At 35.2% G+C, this 17,214-nt stretch overlaps 2 protein-coding genes across 3 annotated transcripts in view; one reads left to right on the top strand and one right to left on the bottom strand.

Moving 5' to 3' along the window:
* Positions 1 to 4,993, top strand: part of lrpprc (leucine-rich pentatricopeptide repeat containing) — a 64,963-nt gene extending 59,970 nt beyond the window's left edge. The window contains exons 37-38 of the mRNA XM_048204599.1: positions 55 to 197; positions 4,489 to 4,993. Coding sequence (XP_048060556.1) covers positions 55 to 197; positions 4,489 to 4,560 — 215 coding nt within the window. The 3' untranslated portion in view covers positions 4,561 to 4,993. The remainder of the gene's footprint in view (positions 1 to 54; positions 198 to 4,488) is intronic.
* Positions 4,994 to 6,936: 1,943 nt separating this feature from the next.
* abcg8 (ATP-binding cassette, sub-family G (WHITE), member 8) lies at positions 6,937 to 17,127 on the bottom strand. Of its 2 annotated transcripts, none has more exons than XM_048204595.1 (13): positions 17,000 to 17,127; positions 16,452 to 16,553; positions 15,029 to 15,176; positions 14,694 to 14,932; positions 14,449 to 14,581; positions 11,112 to 11,381; positions 10,869 to 11,031; positions 10,637 to 10,732; positions 10,361 to 10,560; positions 10,211 to 10,287; positions 8,323 to 8,590; positions 8,107 to 8,234; positions 6,937 to 8,026 (listed from the first exon to the last, which is right to left on the bottom strand). In XM_048204595.1, the coding sequence occupies exons 1-13, from the start codon at positions 17,063 to 17,065 to the stop codon at positions 7,889 to 7,891; spliced, it is 2,028 nt and encodes a 675-aa protein (XP_048060552.1). In that variant the 5' UTR covers positions 17,066 to 17,127; the 3' UTR covers positions 6,937 to 7,888. The 2 variants fall into 2 exon arrangements, with proteins under 2 accessions (XP_048060552.1, XP_048060551.1); XM_048204594.1 differs by having other exon boundaries at positions 6,938 to 8,026; positions 10,637 to 10,735.
* Between the last annotated feature and the right edge of the window lie 87 nt (positions 17,128 to 17,214).

Genomic DNA, 17,214 nt, shown 5'->3' with positions numbered 1-17,214 from the left:
AGAATGAAAAATTGGTTGTTTAACATAGCTGTTTTTCTGCCTCACCTTCAACAGGTTTGGATAAGGACCTCAGCTCAGCGAAGGCTCTGTATGAGCGCATGCAGGCTGAGGGGGTGACGGCTGATGAGTTAACGCTCAAAAGACTGGCGCTACTATACAGGGAAGCTGGAGAAACTCTTCCCTTCCAAGAGCCCCCGGTAATCATCCACATTCATTAACACTTAATACATATTGAACATGTAATTTTAGGGCATTTTTTTTCTCTCTTAAATACAGGAATTATTTAAACCAAGTCAATTTGAAATGTTTAAAAAACATTTTTTAAAATGTTTTAAAAATTGAATGTCCCCCTGTGGTGAAAATCAATGTTGTTTATATGTCTATGTGGTGTTTTTAATATTAATTTGCACATGGTTTGATCTGAAGACAGTTTCAAAAATGCGGTTTGAAATCGCTGGTGTTTGTGATGTCACAAACTACCTTGTAATCAATCTTGTCAACGTGCCGGAAGGCTTTAGCATATCATTAACCATGACCCCTTTGAAGCAGGGGAGTCTCAAGAGAATATATCCCGGGTGTTTTTTTCTGTTGATGTGAAAATCGGGTAGATTTAGCAATATAGTGGGTGTATGATGTATATTACAGTTGTTATGATGAACTATATGCCTTTCTCCACTGATGTTCTGAGTTGTTCAAAGCGTTTTTAAGGATACTGATTTTTAGAAGGCAGCTGTCTGATTCAGATGGCGAATGATAACATGGTTTGACATTGGAAACACATTATTAGCAGCTGTTTGATAATGTAGTCAAGCAAAACGCTAATCATATTAATTACTGTTATGTGACCGACGTTGTAAAAAGCGATACCATTGTTGTGCAGCGTTTACCTCAGTAAGTTGACCAAGTGGATCTCTGAGCTTGTGCGAGTGAGTGGAGGTGGGGCTGATTAGCATATTCATATATCCGCGTTTATATAATATAGCAAGGTTGTAGAGTTACATTCAGGCTATTTTAAGGCATGAATAAAAAAATTCACAGGAACATTTTTTTATTTTTTTTTTTTTTTTAATTGCAAACGTAATATATTTTTTTTAGTAAATGAGCACAAGATAATATACGCTTTGTCCAAATATGCCTACTTTCATACTATATAGTATGTTAAAAACAGTATCTGAGTCTAGTAGTATGTCTGAATTCATAAAAGAGTGGACAAAAAGTACCTTTATTACCTCTACTTCTGCTGAGATTCTAAAGTGCACATTCAATGAATCTCTTTACTATCCCATGAGGCCACAGGAGAGCATTTGTGAATCAAAGTAAAGTGACACAACTGACGCCATAGTTCACATGACAACATGGCGATGTAGTGCATCTGGATTTCATTCATGCTATGTAGAACATACTTTTTTTTAATGGTAGTGAAGTTTTAAACCAAATCCAGTACCCACTATACAGTTTGTGATTTTGGTCGCAGCGATTCACTCAACAGCCACTTTATTAGGTACACCTGGTTCACCTGCTCGTTAATGCAAGTATCTAATCATCCAATAACATGGCAGGAACTCAGTTCATTTAGGTGTGTAGACATGGCCTGCGTCTCAATATGCATACTATCCATCCTAAATAGTATGTCACACTAGTAATATTCATTGCTATTTAGGGCGGATAGTATGCACATTGGGATGCAAGGATGGTAAAGATGATCAGCTGAAGTTCAAACTGAGGATCAGAATGGGGAAGAAAGATGATTTAAGTGACATTGAATGTTAGGTGTTGTTGGTGCCAGACATACTTCAGAAACTGCTGATCTACTGGGATTTTCAAGCACAACCATCTCTAGGGTTTGCAGAGAATGGTCGAAAAAGAGAAAATATACAGTGAGCGTCAGTTCTGTGGGTGAAAATGCCTTGTTGAAGCCAGATGTCAGAGGAGATTGGCCAGACTGGTTCGAGCTGATAGAAAGGCAACAGTAACTCAAATAACCACCCATTACAACTAGGGTATTTCATACTGTGTTGTGAGACGAGGAAAGGCTGGAAAGATGGGAAAAAAACTTGATAGCCAAATTGTAAGCACATTCAAATCTTTGCGATTTTCATGATGTCGCAAGTGTTTATATCTCTAGCAAAAGAATCACAAATACAGTGAATATTTCATATATCATTCAGCCCTACTTAACACATAGAATATTCACACAGTGAATATAGAGTGGTATGTTTCCTTCTGCAAAACTACACTACTGTTCACAAGTTTGTGGTCATTATGTTGTAAGTTAGTACTTTTATTTAGAGAGCATTCGCTAAATTGATTTAAAAAATTGACAGTAAAAACATTTGTAATGTTAGAAAAGAATTCTATTTCAAATAAATGCTGTTCATTTACACTTTATATTCATCAAAGAGTCCTGAATAAAAATGTCATGGTTTCCATGAAAATAATAAGCAGCGGTTTTTAACAACGACAATAATAAGAAAGGTTTCCTGAGCAGCAAATCAGCCTATTAGAATGATTTCTGAAGGATCATGTGACACTGAAGGCTGGAGTAATGATGCTGAAAATTTTGCATCACAAAATATATTGAAATAGAAAACATTTCACAGTTTTTACTGTATTTTTGATCAAATAAATGCAGCCGTGGTATGCAAAAAATCTTACTGACTAAAACCTTTTGCACAGTAATGTAGATGTTTGCTTAAAGGTGCCATCGAATGCTTTTTTACAAGATGTAATATAAGTCTAAGGTGTCCCCTGAATGTGTCTGTGAAGTTTCAGCTCAAAATACCCCACAGATTTTTTTTAATTCATTTTTTTAACTGCCTATTTTGGGGCATAATTAGAAATGCACCGATTCATGTTGCGGCCCCTTTAAATGCTCACGCTCCCCGCCCGCGGAGCTCGCGCTTGCCTTAAACAGTGCATAAACAAAGTTTACACTGCTAATATAACCCTCAAAATGGATCTTTACAAAGTGTTCGTCGTGCATACTGCATGCATGCGTCGGATTATGTGAGTATTGTATTTATTTGGATGTTTACATTGATTCTGAATGAATTTGAGGCTGTGCTCCGTGGCTAAAGGGCTAATGCTACACTGTTGGAGAGATTTATAAGGAATGAAGTTGTATGAATTATACAGACTGCAAGTGTTTAATAATGAAAATAACGATGGCTCTTGTCTCCGTGAATACAATAAGAAACACTGGTAACTTTAACCACATTTAACAGTACATTAGCAATATGCTAACGAAACATTTAGAAAGACAGTTTACAAATATCACTAAAAAATATCATGTTATCATGGATCATGTCAGTTATTATTGCTCCATCTGCCATTTTCCTCTTGTTCTTGCTTGCTTACCTAGTCTGATGATTCAGCTGTGCACATCCAGACGTCCTGCCCTTGTCTAATGCTTTGAACATGAGCTGGCATATGCAAATATTGGGGGCGTACATAGATTCGCCTGTTCTTCAGAGGTCTTTTAAACAAATGAGATTTATATAAGAAGGAGGAAACAATGGAGTTTGAGACTCACTGTATTTCATTTCCATGTACTGAACTCTTGTTATTTAACTATGCCAATATAAATTACATTTTTAATTCTAGGGCACCTTTAAGTGGTATTATGCAACAAATTGCTCTCTTCATGACATGAGCTTCTTCATGAATCACACATGCTGTGTGGGCAGTTGTGATTTTTGAGCGAAACTAGATGTCAAGATTTTTTTTATATAATAACCATGTGAAGTTGGTCAAGCGCTAATTGATTAGGGTCCAGTTTCAAGTCACAGTGATAACCTGAAATCCCCCTACTTTTACAGTAGTGTAAGAGCCGCTTCAGTCAACCTCACACACTTGTGTATTATTTACTACCTGTCAGAACCGCGCTCCGGTGTTTTTGAACAGCTTTATAAGAGACTGCCAGCCATCTACAAAACTCACCACACCATTGCGCTCTCAGTGCACCTTTTAAGTTCTCACAAAGCAATCTCAGGTAGCACTCCATCCCGCTCCATTCAACTCCGCTGCCTCCTTCGCTCCCGCGGCCGCTGCTAATACCACAGTACAAAGAGCCTCCGGAGAGAGGCGATAAGGAGAGATTTGAGGTGCCGTTCACATCTGGCCTCATTTCTCGTACACAGCAGCTGTTATTTATCGACTTTAATTACCCCATTAATAAGGGAATATACATTGTTGGAGAAATGGTAATCTTCTAAAAGCACTCACCTTCCAAAAATAGAGAGCCGTTGCTACTTAATTACGGGAGGGGGAGCCAGTAAATATGTTATTTTGTGAATTAATATGGTTTGTAAGATGAAACAAGAGCGTTGGATTTGTTTGGACCGTGTGGTTGTTATTAGTTTGCCCTAGAGGGCAGGAAACACAACTACACACAGGAAAACAACACAACAGAGAATTGGAGAATTTTGGCTTGTTTTGCCTTTTACTGAGTGAAAATATATGAAAAATGCTTTGTTTTTTGTCCTGCAGGAGTCGTTTCGTTTCTACGCAGACAAACTGAAGAAGCAGCGCTTAGAATCCGTAGGGCCGGCCGACGACTAAAAACACCTTCCCTCATTTCATCCAATTTTTTTTTTCATTTTTTTTTTAATGAACAACAGATGTGCACAGCTTTTGTGTTATACTGTGATTGTTTGTTTTTGCCCTTCATTATGATGTCAAGATATAGTTGTGTACATAAATATTTATGCAAATAAATGTGAACCTGAAACTTCAGTGGTTCTTTCATTAGTTTCTTTTTTTTAATCTTTTCTTTTGTTTGTTCTTCAGAGAGTCACATAATGAGCTGTTTTCAACTAATGCAAGTATTGACTTCTAAAAATGGAAATGTGTTCATGTAAGATGCATTAATATGGCAATATGGATTTGTAAAATGCTTAGTAAATTTCTTTAGCGGTTCATTATCCATATGCTTAGTTATGTAGAAATATATACAGAGCTGTACAGTATAATAAACATCTCATTTGAACACTCATGGATCAGCTGACATGCATCCTGTTTTGTTTTTTCCTTCAGAACATGCATTTATCAGGATTTAGCACAAGTGCAAAAATAAGCCTACATTATCTTAGCTTTTAAAACAAGTGCATTTCTGGTGTGACTTACAAAACCTTTCAAAAGATTTTTGATAGAGCCTTTTTGGTGCACGCTTTGATGAGCGGTAAAATCTTCTACATATTTGAATAAATAAACATTCAGACTAGAACAAAGAGAAGCAGTTTATAGATATTTACCAAAGCACAACTGTAATCTCTTGCCAAATTGAACAAAAGTGTGGAAAGAAACAAACAGAACATCGCTGCCATCAAGTGGCAGTCAACTGAAGTCTAAAGAGATTTCAGTGTGACCGCCGGAGGACCAGCCCTTCTGTTCTGGTGTCTTTACTAGTGTGAGTTCGACCTCTGACCTCTCTCTCATGACAATATTGTCGCTGCAAAAGTCATTGAATACCAGTAATATGTTGGAGCATGTTCTTCAATTTTCTAATATAGACAACATAAAAAAAAAAAAGTTTAGATATTAAACATAAACCAATAAAATTTGTCAAGCACTCTGTATTCCAACATTCCCAATCCCAATTCATTCTTTTAAAATGTATTTACTGTCACTTTTGATCAATTTAATACATAATGTCTTAAAAGTATGAATTTATATTTAAACTATATAACGTTATGTAACATTCCTGCATGTTTTAGTGTTTTTTGATGTGTCATATTGCAGTGGATCTCATTCTCCTGCAGTTGTCTGTCTCAAAGGGAGGTGGACGGCTGTTTTCTCCTCAGTCATGAAGCTCAGGAGAGGTGGAGAAGACCTGAGGATTTATTCAAGCCAAATTCATATGGCAGAGTAAAAAGATGATGAGATGCCTTAGAGGGATGACATTATCTTTTAAGAGCTCTTAGCAAGCTCACTATTGCATCATTACATTTTAAAATGATATATAAATGATGATATCAAAACAGTTTGGAAATATACTACTTAAAGTGGATCTAGCTTACCATTTTTGTCTTCACAGAAACTCACACTTAAGTCATACAGACGTGGCGCGTTTCAATTTCCTCCATTTTAAGAAACATTATTGTTGATACTTTTCCCTGTCAGATATTTTAAGACTAGCCTACTTCAAATTATATGTATCCCCACACTAAGAGATACTATAATATGACAATATTGTTTGCTGTTCGATCTGTTTCACTCACGTGACTTTGCTGCTCATGCAACATACAGTAGATACGAAGAAAAAACGTTGATCGCTGGATTTGATCCATCCCAGGTCATAAAAAACATTTTTACAGATCTCAAGTTGACACAGACACTGCCAAATATACTTAATACACAATTCATCTCCATATTCACCTTATTTTTCAATGTGGAAGTCAGATATTTCCTGGGAATGCGCGAGACTTTCGACTCTAGCCGCTATGTGGAAATAACTAGAAGAATGTCTAGTTAAGTGCGGTAAGCCATAAAACTAGTGGATTGTGGATTAAGTTCTTTTCCCTATTGATGGTCATTAATATGGAAGATTATGGAAGAAAAAAATCATGCTTTGGTAAATCATAATTATGATTTTTTATTTTTTTTTTTTTTTTTATGATTAATGTAGCCTATAAAAAGTCGAAATTATTTGACTTTTATAATTATGACTTTTAATGTCATAACACATACTTTTAACTTTTTGTCATAATGACATAATTTTCACAAGTCATAATTAGTATGTCGTTATTTCAACTGTTTATGTCGTAACTATGATCTAGTATGTCATTGTTTCGATATGTGGCAATAATTACTTTCTATGTCATGCTTATGATGATTTACCAAAGCATTTTATTTTCTTATGTTGCAGAAATAGACTAACACACAAATATGGGGGATGAGCGGGAATGTCACGTGACTGAAACAGATTAACAAGTCTGATAAAATATATTGCTCTTAATTTTTAAGAAACTTGGCCAAATAAATTTGTTCCTGTGTCACTGACTTTGACATTAGGTTGTTTACTTAATTGTCAATAATAGGCTACATAATTGTCTTAATTGTAATGTTTGAAACATCACATCAGTAGTTTTTCTTTTTTTATTTCTCTTGCAGTTATTTTTATCTCTCAAACATTCAAATGTGTTCAACATCACACTGCATTAAAAATATAACAACAGGCATGTGGAATCAAACACAAATTCATTCTGAGTAGCAAATTCTAAGGCCTAAATCTTAGCATCTGTATATTGCACCAGAGCAGTGTCTATATTAAAATCATTTTAAAACAAGCGTTTTGTTTTCTAAACATTTAACAAAGCTTTCAAAGCTCCTGTAGTACACTGTTCAATAATAACATTATACATACAAACGATTATGCTTTACAAAAAAAAAAGGTAATAAATGAAAACTAAATTGTGACATGTTACAGTAAATTTGTTGAAAGGTATCTACCAAACGTGATGTCTAGTGGTTTACCTAAAAAATTAATAATTAAGTAAACTTTAAAGAGTGAAAAAACATAGTATGTTACTGCCACCCAGCGGCAGTTAATGGTAGTACAACGAAACTCAACATAAGTTGACGTAGTTTCAACCTCAATCACCCACTGTGAGCTCAGAAGCCCTCAAACTCCACTAAAACAAATGAAAACCAGAGGTTATTCTGTTGTGAATGAACTCAATAGATGAAATGCATCAGTACACTGAATAAACTGTCCGTAAAGAGTAAAACAATGAGATTCCATACTTTGAATCTTCAAAATATTTGGCATAACATATTCATTTTTGTGACAGAGTTGTTTTATAAGATCTGTAGTTATAAGATTGGCGTCTTAGCAGGAACAAGCTGCAATGTGGACCAGATTTTATGCTGCTGATTTGATCTGTCCTCCTCACCAATCCTGACTGGATTTCTGTTTAATGAATCTGAGTGACAGATAATAGAGCAGTATGAAAACCAAAGCAACAGCAATAAGCACCAGGTAGCAGGAATACAGCGGATACTGGTTCATGTTCATCATCTCCACAACCTGAAAACAAAGTGGAACACTTTAATGTAATAGTATCCATGATTACTATATAGTTGTTCAGTAAGGTCAGTGTTACTCACCTTAATACCATCAAATTCTACAGTGAGGTTTCCAATAGTGATCGGGAGTCTGGTCCCACGGAACTGAACCTGCAGCATTCCCTCAAAACCCCAACGCATGAAGGATATGTAAGAAAACCAAGACGCCACTGTTGGTAAGGAAAATCAGTATTAATACAAGGAATACTAGCAGACTTGTTGCCTGTGTCAATTCTGTTAACTCGGTGATGTTTTTACCCAGCCACATGTTTTCCAGACTAATGACAAAGCCAGCAGTCAAGTAGAAGACGGTGAAGAGAGCGTTGCCCATGAAAGATGAGGTCTGCAATGTTGGCAGGGCTGCCGCCACAAATAGGGCCATGCAGCGACTGCAATACACCGTCAGCCAGACCAACAGGAAGTTGAGAAGGAAGCGGTCGGGAGCGCTGTTGAGCCCAGCCAACCAGTAGATGGGCACACCGTATACCAGCGTAAAGGCACAGTGCTCTGGCAGCTCACCGAGGACCTGAAAGAGACACTGGAGCTTGAAGTATCTCATTTAACGTCAAGAGCTGACAAAGTCCACCGGCCAAACAGGAGCTAATATTCAACTGTCATGTCACTCACTTCTGTTTGAATTGTTACGTAGCTCAGATGTAACTGCTTTTCAAGAGTTTCAATTGCTAACTGTCTTATTAGAAACATTTAGGCTTATATACAAATAAGTACAATGATTAAAGTCGACATGAAATCAAAATGATCTCTTGTTATTTTTTTACAGAATGTTGCAGTGTTTATTATAAATGATATATCTGTGCACATCATTATTTTTAAAATTTATATGCCCTTATAATCTTTAATTTTTGGAGTTTTTCTCATTCCAGAAGCTGTTTTCATTCATATATACATCACAATTTGGAAGAAAAGACTATCGTAACTTCCATTTCATGCCGACTTTAAATTCAAGACTGGTACATGACATAGAATATCTGTAAAAAATAATATGATCAGTAAGTCATGACAACATATGTTTTTACATTTAACTCATCAAAATAAGTTAAGCAATGTTCAACTTTTTAAATAAATTATACAAGATTCAACTAAACAAAAATTTAAGTAAGTTTAATATAATTTAAGTTGAAATGACTTATACAGCCAAGTTGATTGAACTTAAATATTTAAGGCAGCAACTTTTTTTACAGTGTGGAAATTACTTTAATAAACCAGAAGTTAATATAGAGCAACACAAAAACAAAAACATTTATAATTTTCATTTTAGCTTTTTTTAAAATCTAATATTTATATTTAATTTTATTTCAGCTTTATTTTAATTACTGAAAACAATTTTTTGAAATCAATTTTGGTCAACAATAAAAACACAGTTAAGTCCCTCACTGAATCAGTGTGTGAACGAATGGGTTGAGTGAATAATTCAAATGACTCACTCATGACTTGTCGCCACCTACTGGTATAATTATGTAATTTGTGGAAAGAGTCACTGAAAAATCCCCACTACTTCTAATGGACAAACTGACAGTCTGTCTGCAATGCATAAACACAGAAAAGCAGAATGATATAAATAGTGAATACAGCACGGCCAATCAAATTCGAGGAATTACATAATTATACCAGTAGGTGGCGACAAGTGACGAGTGAGTCGTTTGAATTATTCACTCAACCCATTTGTTCACACACTGGTTCACTGAAGGACTAAACAACGATGTTGTTATTGTTAACCAAAAAAAAAAAAACAATACTTTTTCCCCCCAGTAATTAAAATAAAGCTGAAATAAAATTAAATATAAATATTAGATTGAAAAATGTTTTTGTGTCAAAAATTTAAGTTGCTCCATATTAACTTCTGGTTTATTTCCAACGGTTGTATATTACTAATTAGAACTAACTGTTGTATATTACTAACCACACTGTGCATTGCCATTGTTCAATCATGCATTTTTGTAATACATTTTACAAAACCCAAGCCAAAAAACTGATCAACAGTTTTGACTCTGTAACTGCATGTTCATGAAAAGCGAATGTATATATTCAACAAAAGTGATTTTATTGTGATTCTTTGCTGTCCCAAAGGTCTATACATGAACACTTCTGTCATTCCTGAAGCTCTTTCATAATGCAGTTTATTTACCTTGGCAAAAAAGTATGAAGTGATTGAGTACATGCCATCTTCCAGTTCATGATAAAGCATGGCTCTTTCTGAATGACCTGTGAAAAACAACATATTATACCACTGGACTTCAGAAGACACTAAAACAAAAATCTTCCATAATTTACCCACACTTTGCGATGACGTCCAGCACCACAGCAAAGGGTGTCAGAGCTCCTATCATGTACAGCAAAGCCACTGTATCTTGGATTGAAAGACCCTCATCCCCAGCTCCGAAGTAAAGGAAACCGACAAGCAGTGACATCAGCAAGGCTTCCAAACCATGAACCACCAGCGTCACCAGGTTCCGGTAGTCATTAAATAACTGCCGCCTTAAAAAAACAAAGCTTTTAGGAGACACTTTGAGCTAAACATTTTACAATAAAAAGTGCTTTCCAGTTTATTCACCTGATTAGGATTGTGAACTGTTGCACTTTACCCGGCAGGCGATCCCTCTGTTTGGAAATTGTGATCACTGATTCCTTCTCTGAGACAGGAGGAACACTGCTGGTGTAGAAACTGTATTATCAGCTCCTGCGCTTTACATTTTCATTGATACTGTATGTGAGGTTGTTATAAATGCTTATAATAAAAGCTTCACTATGAAAGAACAAATAACTATATGAATATCAAAATTTACCTTTGAGGGGTGTCCAGTGCTGGAGGACCACAGTCTTCTGATTTCCACATGAAATCCTCTGTGTCCTTTACCTTCTCTACAAACTGGGCTGCTAATGTCCTGGCTTTCTCCAAACATTGTGCTTCTTTTTCAGGAGTGCGCCTATCAATGCTTATCAAGTCCACTGTAAGAGAGGTTCACAGTTCAGATACAACAACCAAACCACGTGATCAACTATAAACATCAGTTCTCCGTCCAACTCACCGTAGTAGTCAGAGGGGTTGCAGTACCGTGGACAGGGGTACCCAAGAGCAGTGAAGTAAGGTACCATGTCCTTGGCCTGACCACAGTACACGGCTGAACCAGAAGACAGGAGCACCACCAGGTCGAAGAGCTGAAAGATATCCGAGCGAGGCTGATGGACTGACAGCAACACCAGGCGGTTCCCTCGAGCCAGACGGTACAATGTAATGACCAAATTATGGGCTGTGAAGCTGTCCAGACCTGAAGTAGGCTCATCTAGGATGAGAATACCTGACAAACATAAAATTTAACCAAAGTCATGGTTCTGACCAGTGTTATTTTAGTATCATTGAGATACTATTACACACTCAAAAAAATGATACGTTGGATTTACTTAATTTTTTTATGTCTATAGGTTATGTTGCATTTAATTAACATTATTTATTTCAGTTAACTTAAATTTATTACATAAGGTTAATTCAATGCTATTTAGTTGAATCAGGTTAACATTCTTAATTTTGTCCAAAACCAATAAGTTTAATTATCCTAAATTTAATATCAAACAGAAATTAAAACTAGTAATCCAGCTTAATTGATCAGTTTATTAGTGAATGCCATCAAGATCAAGTTTCACAACTTTTTCAACTTCACTTTGTAAAGACTGTTATTGTCAGGTGTTAACCAGAAGATATTTTATATATATTTTTTAAAAAGATTATTCCATCTATGGCATGTTCAAAATAGTTGTTTTTACTATTAAAACAACTTTAATTGTTGTCAGCAGGTCCTCAACCCAAGCACATGTTCTACACTTCACCACAATGATAATGGAAAATTGAATTTACCTTGGCATAGTTGAATAACAAGAGTTCAGTACATAGAAATGACATACAGTGAGTCTCAAACTCCATTGTTTCCTCCTTCTTATGTAAATTTGATTTGTTTAAAAGACCTCCAAAGAACGAATCTCAACATAACACCGACTGTTACGTAACAGTCGGGATCAATAATATATACGCCCCCAATATTTGCATATGCCAGCTCATGTTCAAGGCATTAGACAAGGGCAGGACATCTGGATGTGCACAGCTGAATCATCAGACTAGGTAAGCAAGCAAGGACAACAGTGAAAAATGGCAGATGGAGCAATAATAACTGACATGATCCATGATAACATGATATTTTTAGTGATATTTGTGAATTGTCTTTCTAAATGTTTCGTTAGCATGTTGCTAATGTACTGTTAAATGTGGTTAAAGTTACCATCGTTTCTCTCACGGAGACAAGAGCCGTCGCTATTTTCATTTTTAAACACAGCAGTCTGTATAATTCATAAACACAACTTCATTCTTTCTAAATTTCTCCAACAGTGTAGCATTAGCCCGTTAACCACGGAGTATAGCCTCAAATTCATTCAGAATCAAATGTAAACATCCAAATAAATACTCTATTCACATGATCTGACGCATGCATGCAGTATGCATGACGAACATCTTGTAAAGATCCATTTGAGGGTTATATTAGCTGTGTGAACTTTGTTTATGCACTGTATTATAGTCGAGAGCTTGGGGGGCAGGGAGCGCGAGATTTAAAGGGGCCGCTCGCTGAATCAGTGCATAGTTAATAATGCCCCAAAAGAGGCAGTTAAAAAAATTAATTATAAAAAAATCGATGTGGTATTTTGAGCTGAAACTTCACAGACACATTCAGGGGACACCTTAGACTTATTTTACATCTTGTGAAAGAATGTTCTAGGGCACCTTTAAATACCAACAGTAAACATTAAAAAGTCTCTCCATTTTCTCATGTTGCTAAAAACTGCTTAAAAATAACACTTTATTTCAACATTTTCTCTCCCAGTTTAGCCCCTTTGCAAAGCATGATGGGAAGTGAAAGTCATGTTTGATTGAGTCCTGGTTGAGTTTACTTGATTGAAACATGTTATTTTAATATGCAAACATCAAGTTAAGTCAAAAAGTAATCGTTTCATGTCAATTTAACATGAAGCAAAACCAGAAACCTAATACAATGGTGTTGAATCAAAATAAGTTGTTTAAATAAAGTGAACAGCATCAAGAAATCTTTTTTTGAGTGCAGTTTTTAATCATTTATATAATAATACAGTAACACAGTTTTTAATAATTATTTTTTATTTTTTATATTTTCTAATTTCATTTTAATTTTAGTCAAAGTTTTTTTAAAATTTATTCTGTTTTTGTCATTTTTATTGTTTTGTTTTGAAATACTTTATATAGTTTTTATTCATTTTTATTTTAAGTACATCAAGTTAAAATGAAAATGTGTAATGCTGTCTTGGCAACTACTGTACTTTTATATTTTACTTTAATTCATTTTATTGTATTTCAAGTAAGTTTTTTTTTTTTAATTTTTTTTAGTTTTATTAAAGTCACTATTTTTACTGACTATCTTTAAAATCTGCATGAAATGGTGTTCGCAGCCTATTTTAGCTCTGCTTTCGGGATTTGTTTTGTTTCGTTTTTTTTTTTTTTTTTTTTTTAGTTTATAATTTTAATTTAGCTTTTTCGTAGTCTTTTTTAGTCTTTTTTTGTTTTATGGTCTTTGGGTTTCCGGACAAGACTTTAGAAATAATTAATTTACTCATCCTTTTCGTTGAAAAACACTGGCGATTCAGAATAGTTCACTCAATCGATTCGTTCAAACACACTCTTGCTGCCTTCACGTGCTATCGGAAATTTCGTACTTCCCACTTTTGAAGTCGTGATTACGAGCTCACCGCATTCAAATTTTGACTTGAGAGGGCGTTCATGTCCAATATTTAACTAGGAAAATTCCAACAGCACGTGAAAGACGCGACGGTTCGGCCATTTGGCGAAGCAAAGACAGAAGCAAAGGCCTATGTCTAAAATGTAAGTTACTTGATATTAGCTTCTTGTTTATTTAACTGTTTCAAAAATATCTCGCTCATAATCGCACGTTAATCTGAAGATTCGATTCGATTCTTTTCTAAATCCAAATCACAGACATGCTGATATTCAAAACAACAGCACTATTGCTCGTGATATTGCTAAATTACGATTATTTTTTATCTATAATAATGTGCATGAATCATCAACAGTAATATTAAGAATATGTTTTTATGAAATAAATAGTATTCATGTAGCTCAAACAGTAGCATGGCAACTAGCAATGCCAAGGTCATGGGTTTGATGAACTTATAAAGTGTGTATATGCTACCTTAAATGCAAAGTCACTTAGGATAAAAGCTTCTGCTGAATGCATAAATGTAAATGTAAATAGGGTCACATTTGATTTCCTGTTGACTTTAAGCATGAGTGTCCATTTCATACCTACAGTATGTTGGTGTGTCAAGACTCACCTGGATTCCAGAGTAGCTGTACAGCGATGCTGACCCTCCTCCTCTCGCCACCTGACACTCCCCGCACATACTCATTCCCCACGCGCGTGTGGGCACACTGCCTCAGACGCAGCTCCGCGATGACTTCATCCACCTGTAAAGGTCAAACACACCCCCAACAGATGAGATGAGATGCTGACAGTCATGCATAACCTTTAACTGGGTGATTATATAAACATTTATTGTATGAGATGAGATGATCTCACCCGTTGATCTCTCTGTTCCTGTGTGAAGTGCGCAGGCAGCCGCAGTTTTGCCACAAAAGCCAAAGTCTCTCGTACAGTGAGATGCGGTAACAAACGGTCATCCTGCCGCACATGAGCAATGCTTTTCTTCACCAGGGAACGTGTGGAAGGTTTCCCGTTAATCAGAATCTCTCCTGAAATCATGGAGCCACCCTCATCTCGACATGTTATGATGTCCAGTAAGGAGGTCTTCCCACAGCCTGCAACAAACACTTTGTTTCTTTCTGGCTTTTTATGATGCTTTTATTCACTTAAAGTGTTTTTGAAGAATTCTGCACATATAAATTTTGACGTACCCGAGCTGCCAATGATAGCAAGCATCTGACCACTGTGCACACGCAGGTTTAGATCCTTTATAACCGTTTGCTTGTTGCTGTGCGTCTCCCAGGGCATCTTAAGCTCTGACAGCCTCTCATACCAGGGTATCTGTGCCGCTGTGTCCACCTGTGCGCAAATATAAATGAAATTATTTGGGCCCTTAAAAATGTTTGGATGGTTATATTAGATTTGGGGTCTTCAAACTTTTTCAGACCGAGGACTCCTTAGTGGACAGAAAAATGGAGCTTGGTTGAAATAAGAAATTAGTATTGTATTTTTGGTTAACAGATATATATATATATATATATATATATATATATATATATATATATATATATATATATATATATATATATATATATATATATATATATATATATATATATATATATATATATATATATATATATTTTTTTTTTTTAAACATTAATTGCCAGACCCCCTGTTAAATCGAGCAAAGAGGTAAATACAAAGGGGCAACTAACTTTAGTTTCTGATTCCGAGCCATTCTTCAGCCATCTGAATTTTAGTGGATAAAGTGTAACCATTACAGTAACTATAAACATTAATACTAACATTTGACAACCAGAAAATGTTTTTTTTTTTTTTAAATGTCCTTTTTCAACAATATATCATTAATGTAAAATGTCTTGAAAAGTGTTTTTTGCCACTTAATTTGATAGTTATATATCTACTGTATTTAAAAGTTTGGGGTCACTAAGATTTAAAAAAAATTAATACTTTTATTCAGCAAGGATGCATTAAACTGTTCAAAAGTGACAGTAACATCATTTATAATGTTACAAATGATTTCTATTTCAAATAAATGCTGTTCTTTTGAACTTTCTATAAAAGAATCCTGAAAAAAAAATGTATCAGGTTCCGTTGCCACAAAAATATTAAGTAACACAACTATTTTCAACATTGATAATAATAAGAAACATTTCTTAAGCAAGAAATCAGCATATTATAATGATTTCTGAAGGATCATGTGACACTGAAGACTGGAGTAATGATGCTGAAAATTCAGCTTTGGCATCATAGGAATAAATTCAATTTTAAAATATATTCAAATAGAAAACATTTATTTTAATTTGTAATAATATTTCACAATATTACTGTTGTTACTGTATTTTTCAACAAATAAATGCAGACTTGGTGAGCATACGTTTTTACCGCCCCCCAAGTAGTGTATATATAAATTGTTATGCATACATTTTAAATATCTCATATGTCTAAATTATTTTTGGGCCCACTGCATCTACTTTCTGAAAAAAATCTAAAATGGATGAAGACCTTCTTTCATTATCTAAGTACTTTAGCAGAAGAAAAACAGGAAGAAAGTTGTAATCTGAGGAGTAATTTTTTGTAAATGTAAATAAAACTGAAAAGATTTCTAACCTCATAGTTCAGATTGCGAACTTCTATTTCATTTTGACCTCCGCTGTAAGTAAAATACAGACTGCTGTCCTCCTCTGCAGATGAGAAAAGAGTGTCTTCACCCTGTGTGTGTTGAAACATGCAGTGAATGCACAGTGCAAATGCCTTTCACTTATAATACAATATATTTGAATATCATTCATTTATATTTAAACAATCTATTACTGTTAGTTCTTTGAGTCAGTAATTTTGGTTTAAAGTTAATCAGGTTTAATTAAGATTCCGCTGATCGTAAACTGATTAATGTCACATTCTATTTATCAGATCTATCAAATGCCAGCAGATAAGAGAATTGGACTGAGTTGTCTGCATGGTTCATGGTTCATTTATGTAATAGTGTGATTTGTACAGCAATGAACTTGACTAAATAAATCAGTAGCATAGAAATCTATGCACTTATGAATGTGAATTTGAAGACAACACTAAACAATGTGAACAAGATCCTCTGGATATAGGTTAAAGTTTTCTGTAGCGACTGTTAGTATATTCATAGTTCATTATAAACTCACCCTCCTCTCTTCATTGTCTATAGAGCTGAAGATGTCGTCTGAATGGAAAACACTCTGGTCTGACATGGTGGATGTGGCGAAAAGGGGTCTTTGCCCCTCTGGTCTGGTGTCCTGCTTAGAGAAGTACCTGCTCCTCTTGTTGTCCTGAAAAAACTGAGGACAGATGGTCGAGAGAAGCTCCTCTATATAGCAAATGGAGCAAAGTTCTACTGATA

This window comes from Megalobrama amblycephala, linkage group LG10 (genome assembly GCF_018812025.1).
Source record: "Megalobrama amblycephala isolate DHTTF-2021 linkage group LG10, ASM1881202v1, whole genome shotgun sequence".
NCBI classification, from domain to species: domain Eukaryota; kingdom Metazoa; phylum Chordata; class Actinopteri; order Cypriniformes; family Xenocyprididae; genus Megalobrama; species Megalobrama amblycephala.
Note: the sequence above shows the minus strand (reverse complement) of the source record. Positions and strands in the feature narration are given on the sequence as shown.

Coding starts and splice junctions, on each gene's coding strand:
- abcg8 (XM_048204594.1), bottom strand. CDS start 17,065: ATGTCAGACCAGAGTGTTTTCCATTCAGACGACATCTTCAGCTCTATA. Junction 11,032..11,111: donor CAACCCCTCTGACTACTACG/GTGAGTTGGACG, acceptor CCTCTCTTACAG/TGGACTTGATAAGCATTGAT. Junction 8,591..10,210: donor CTTCATACTTTTTTGCCAAG/GTAAATAAACTG, acceptor TGTCTCTTTCAG/GTCCTCGGTGAGCTGCCAGA.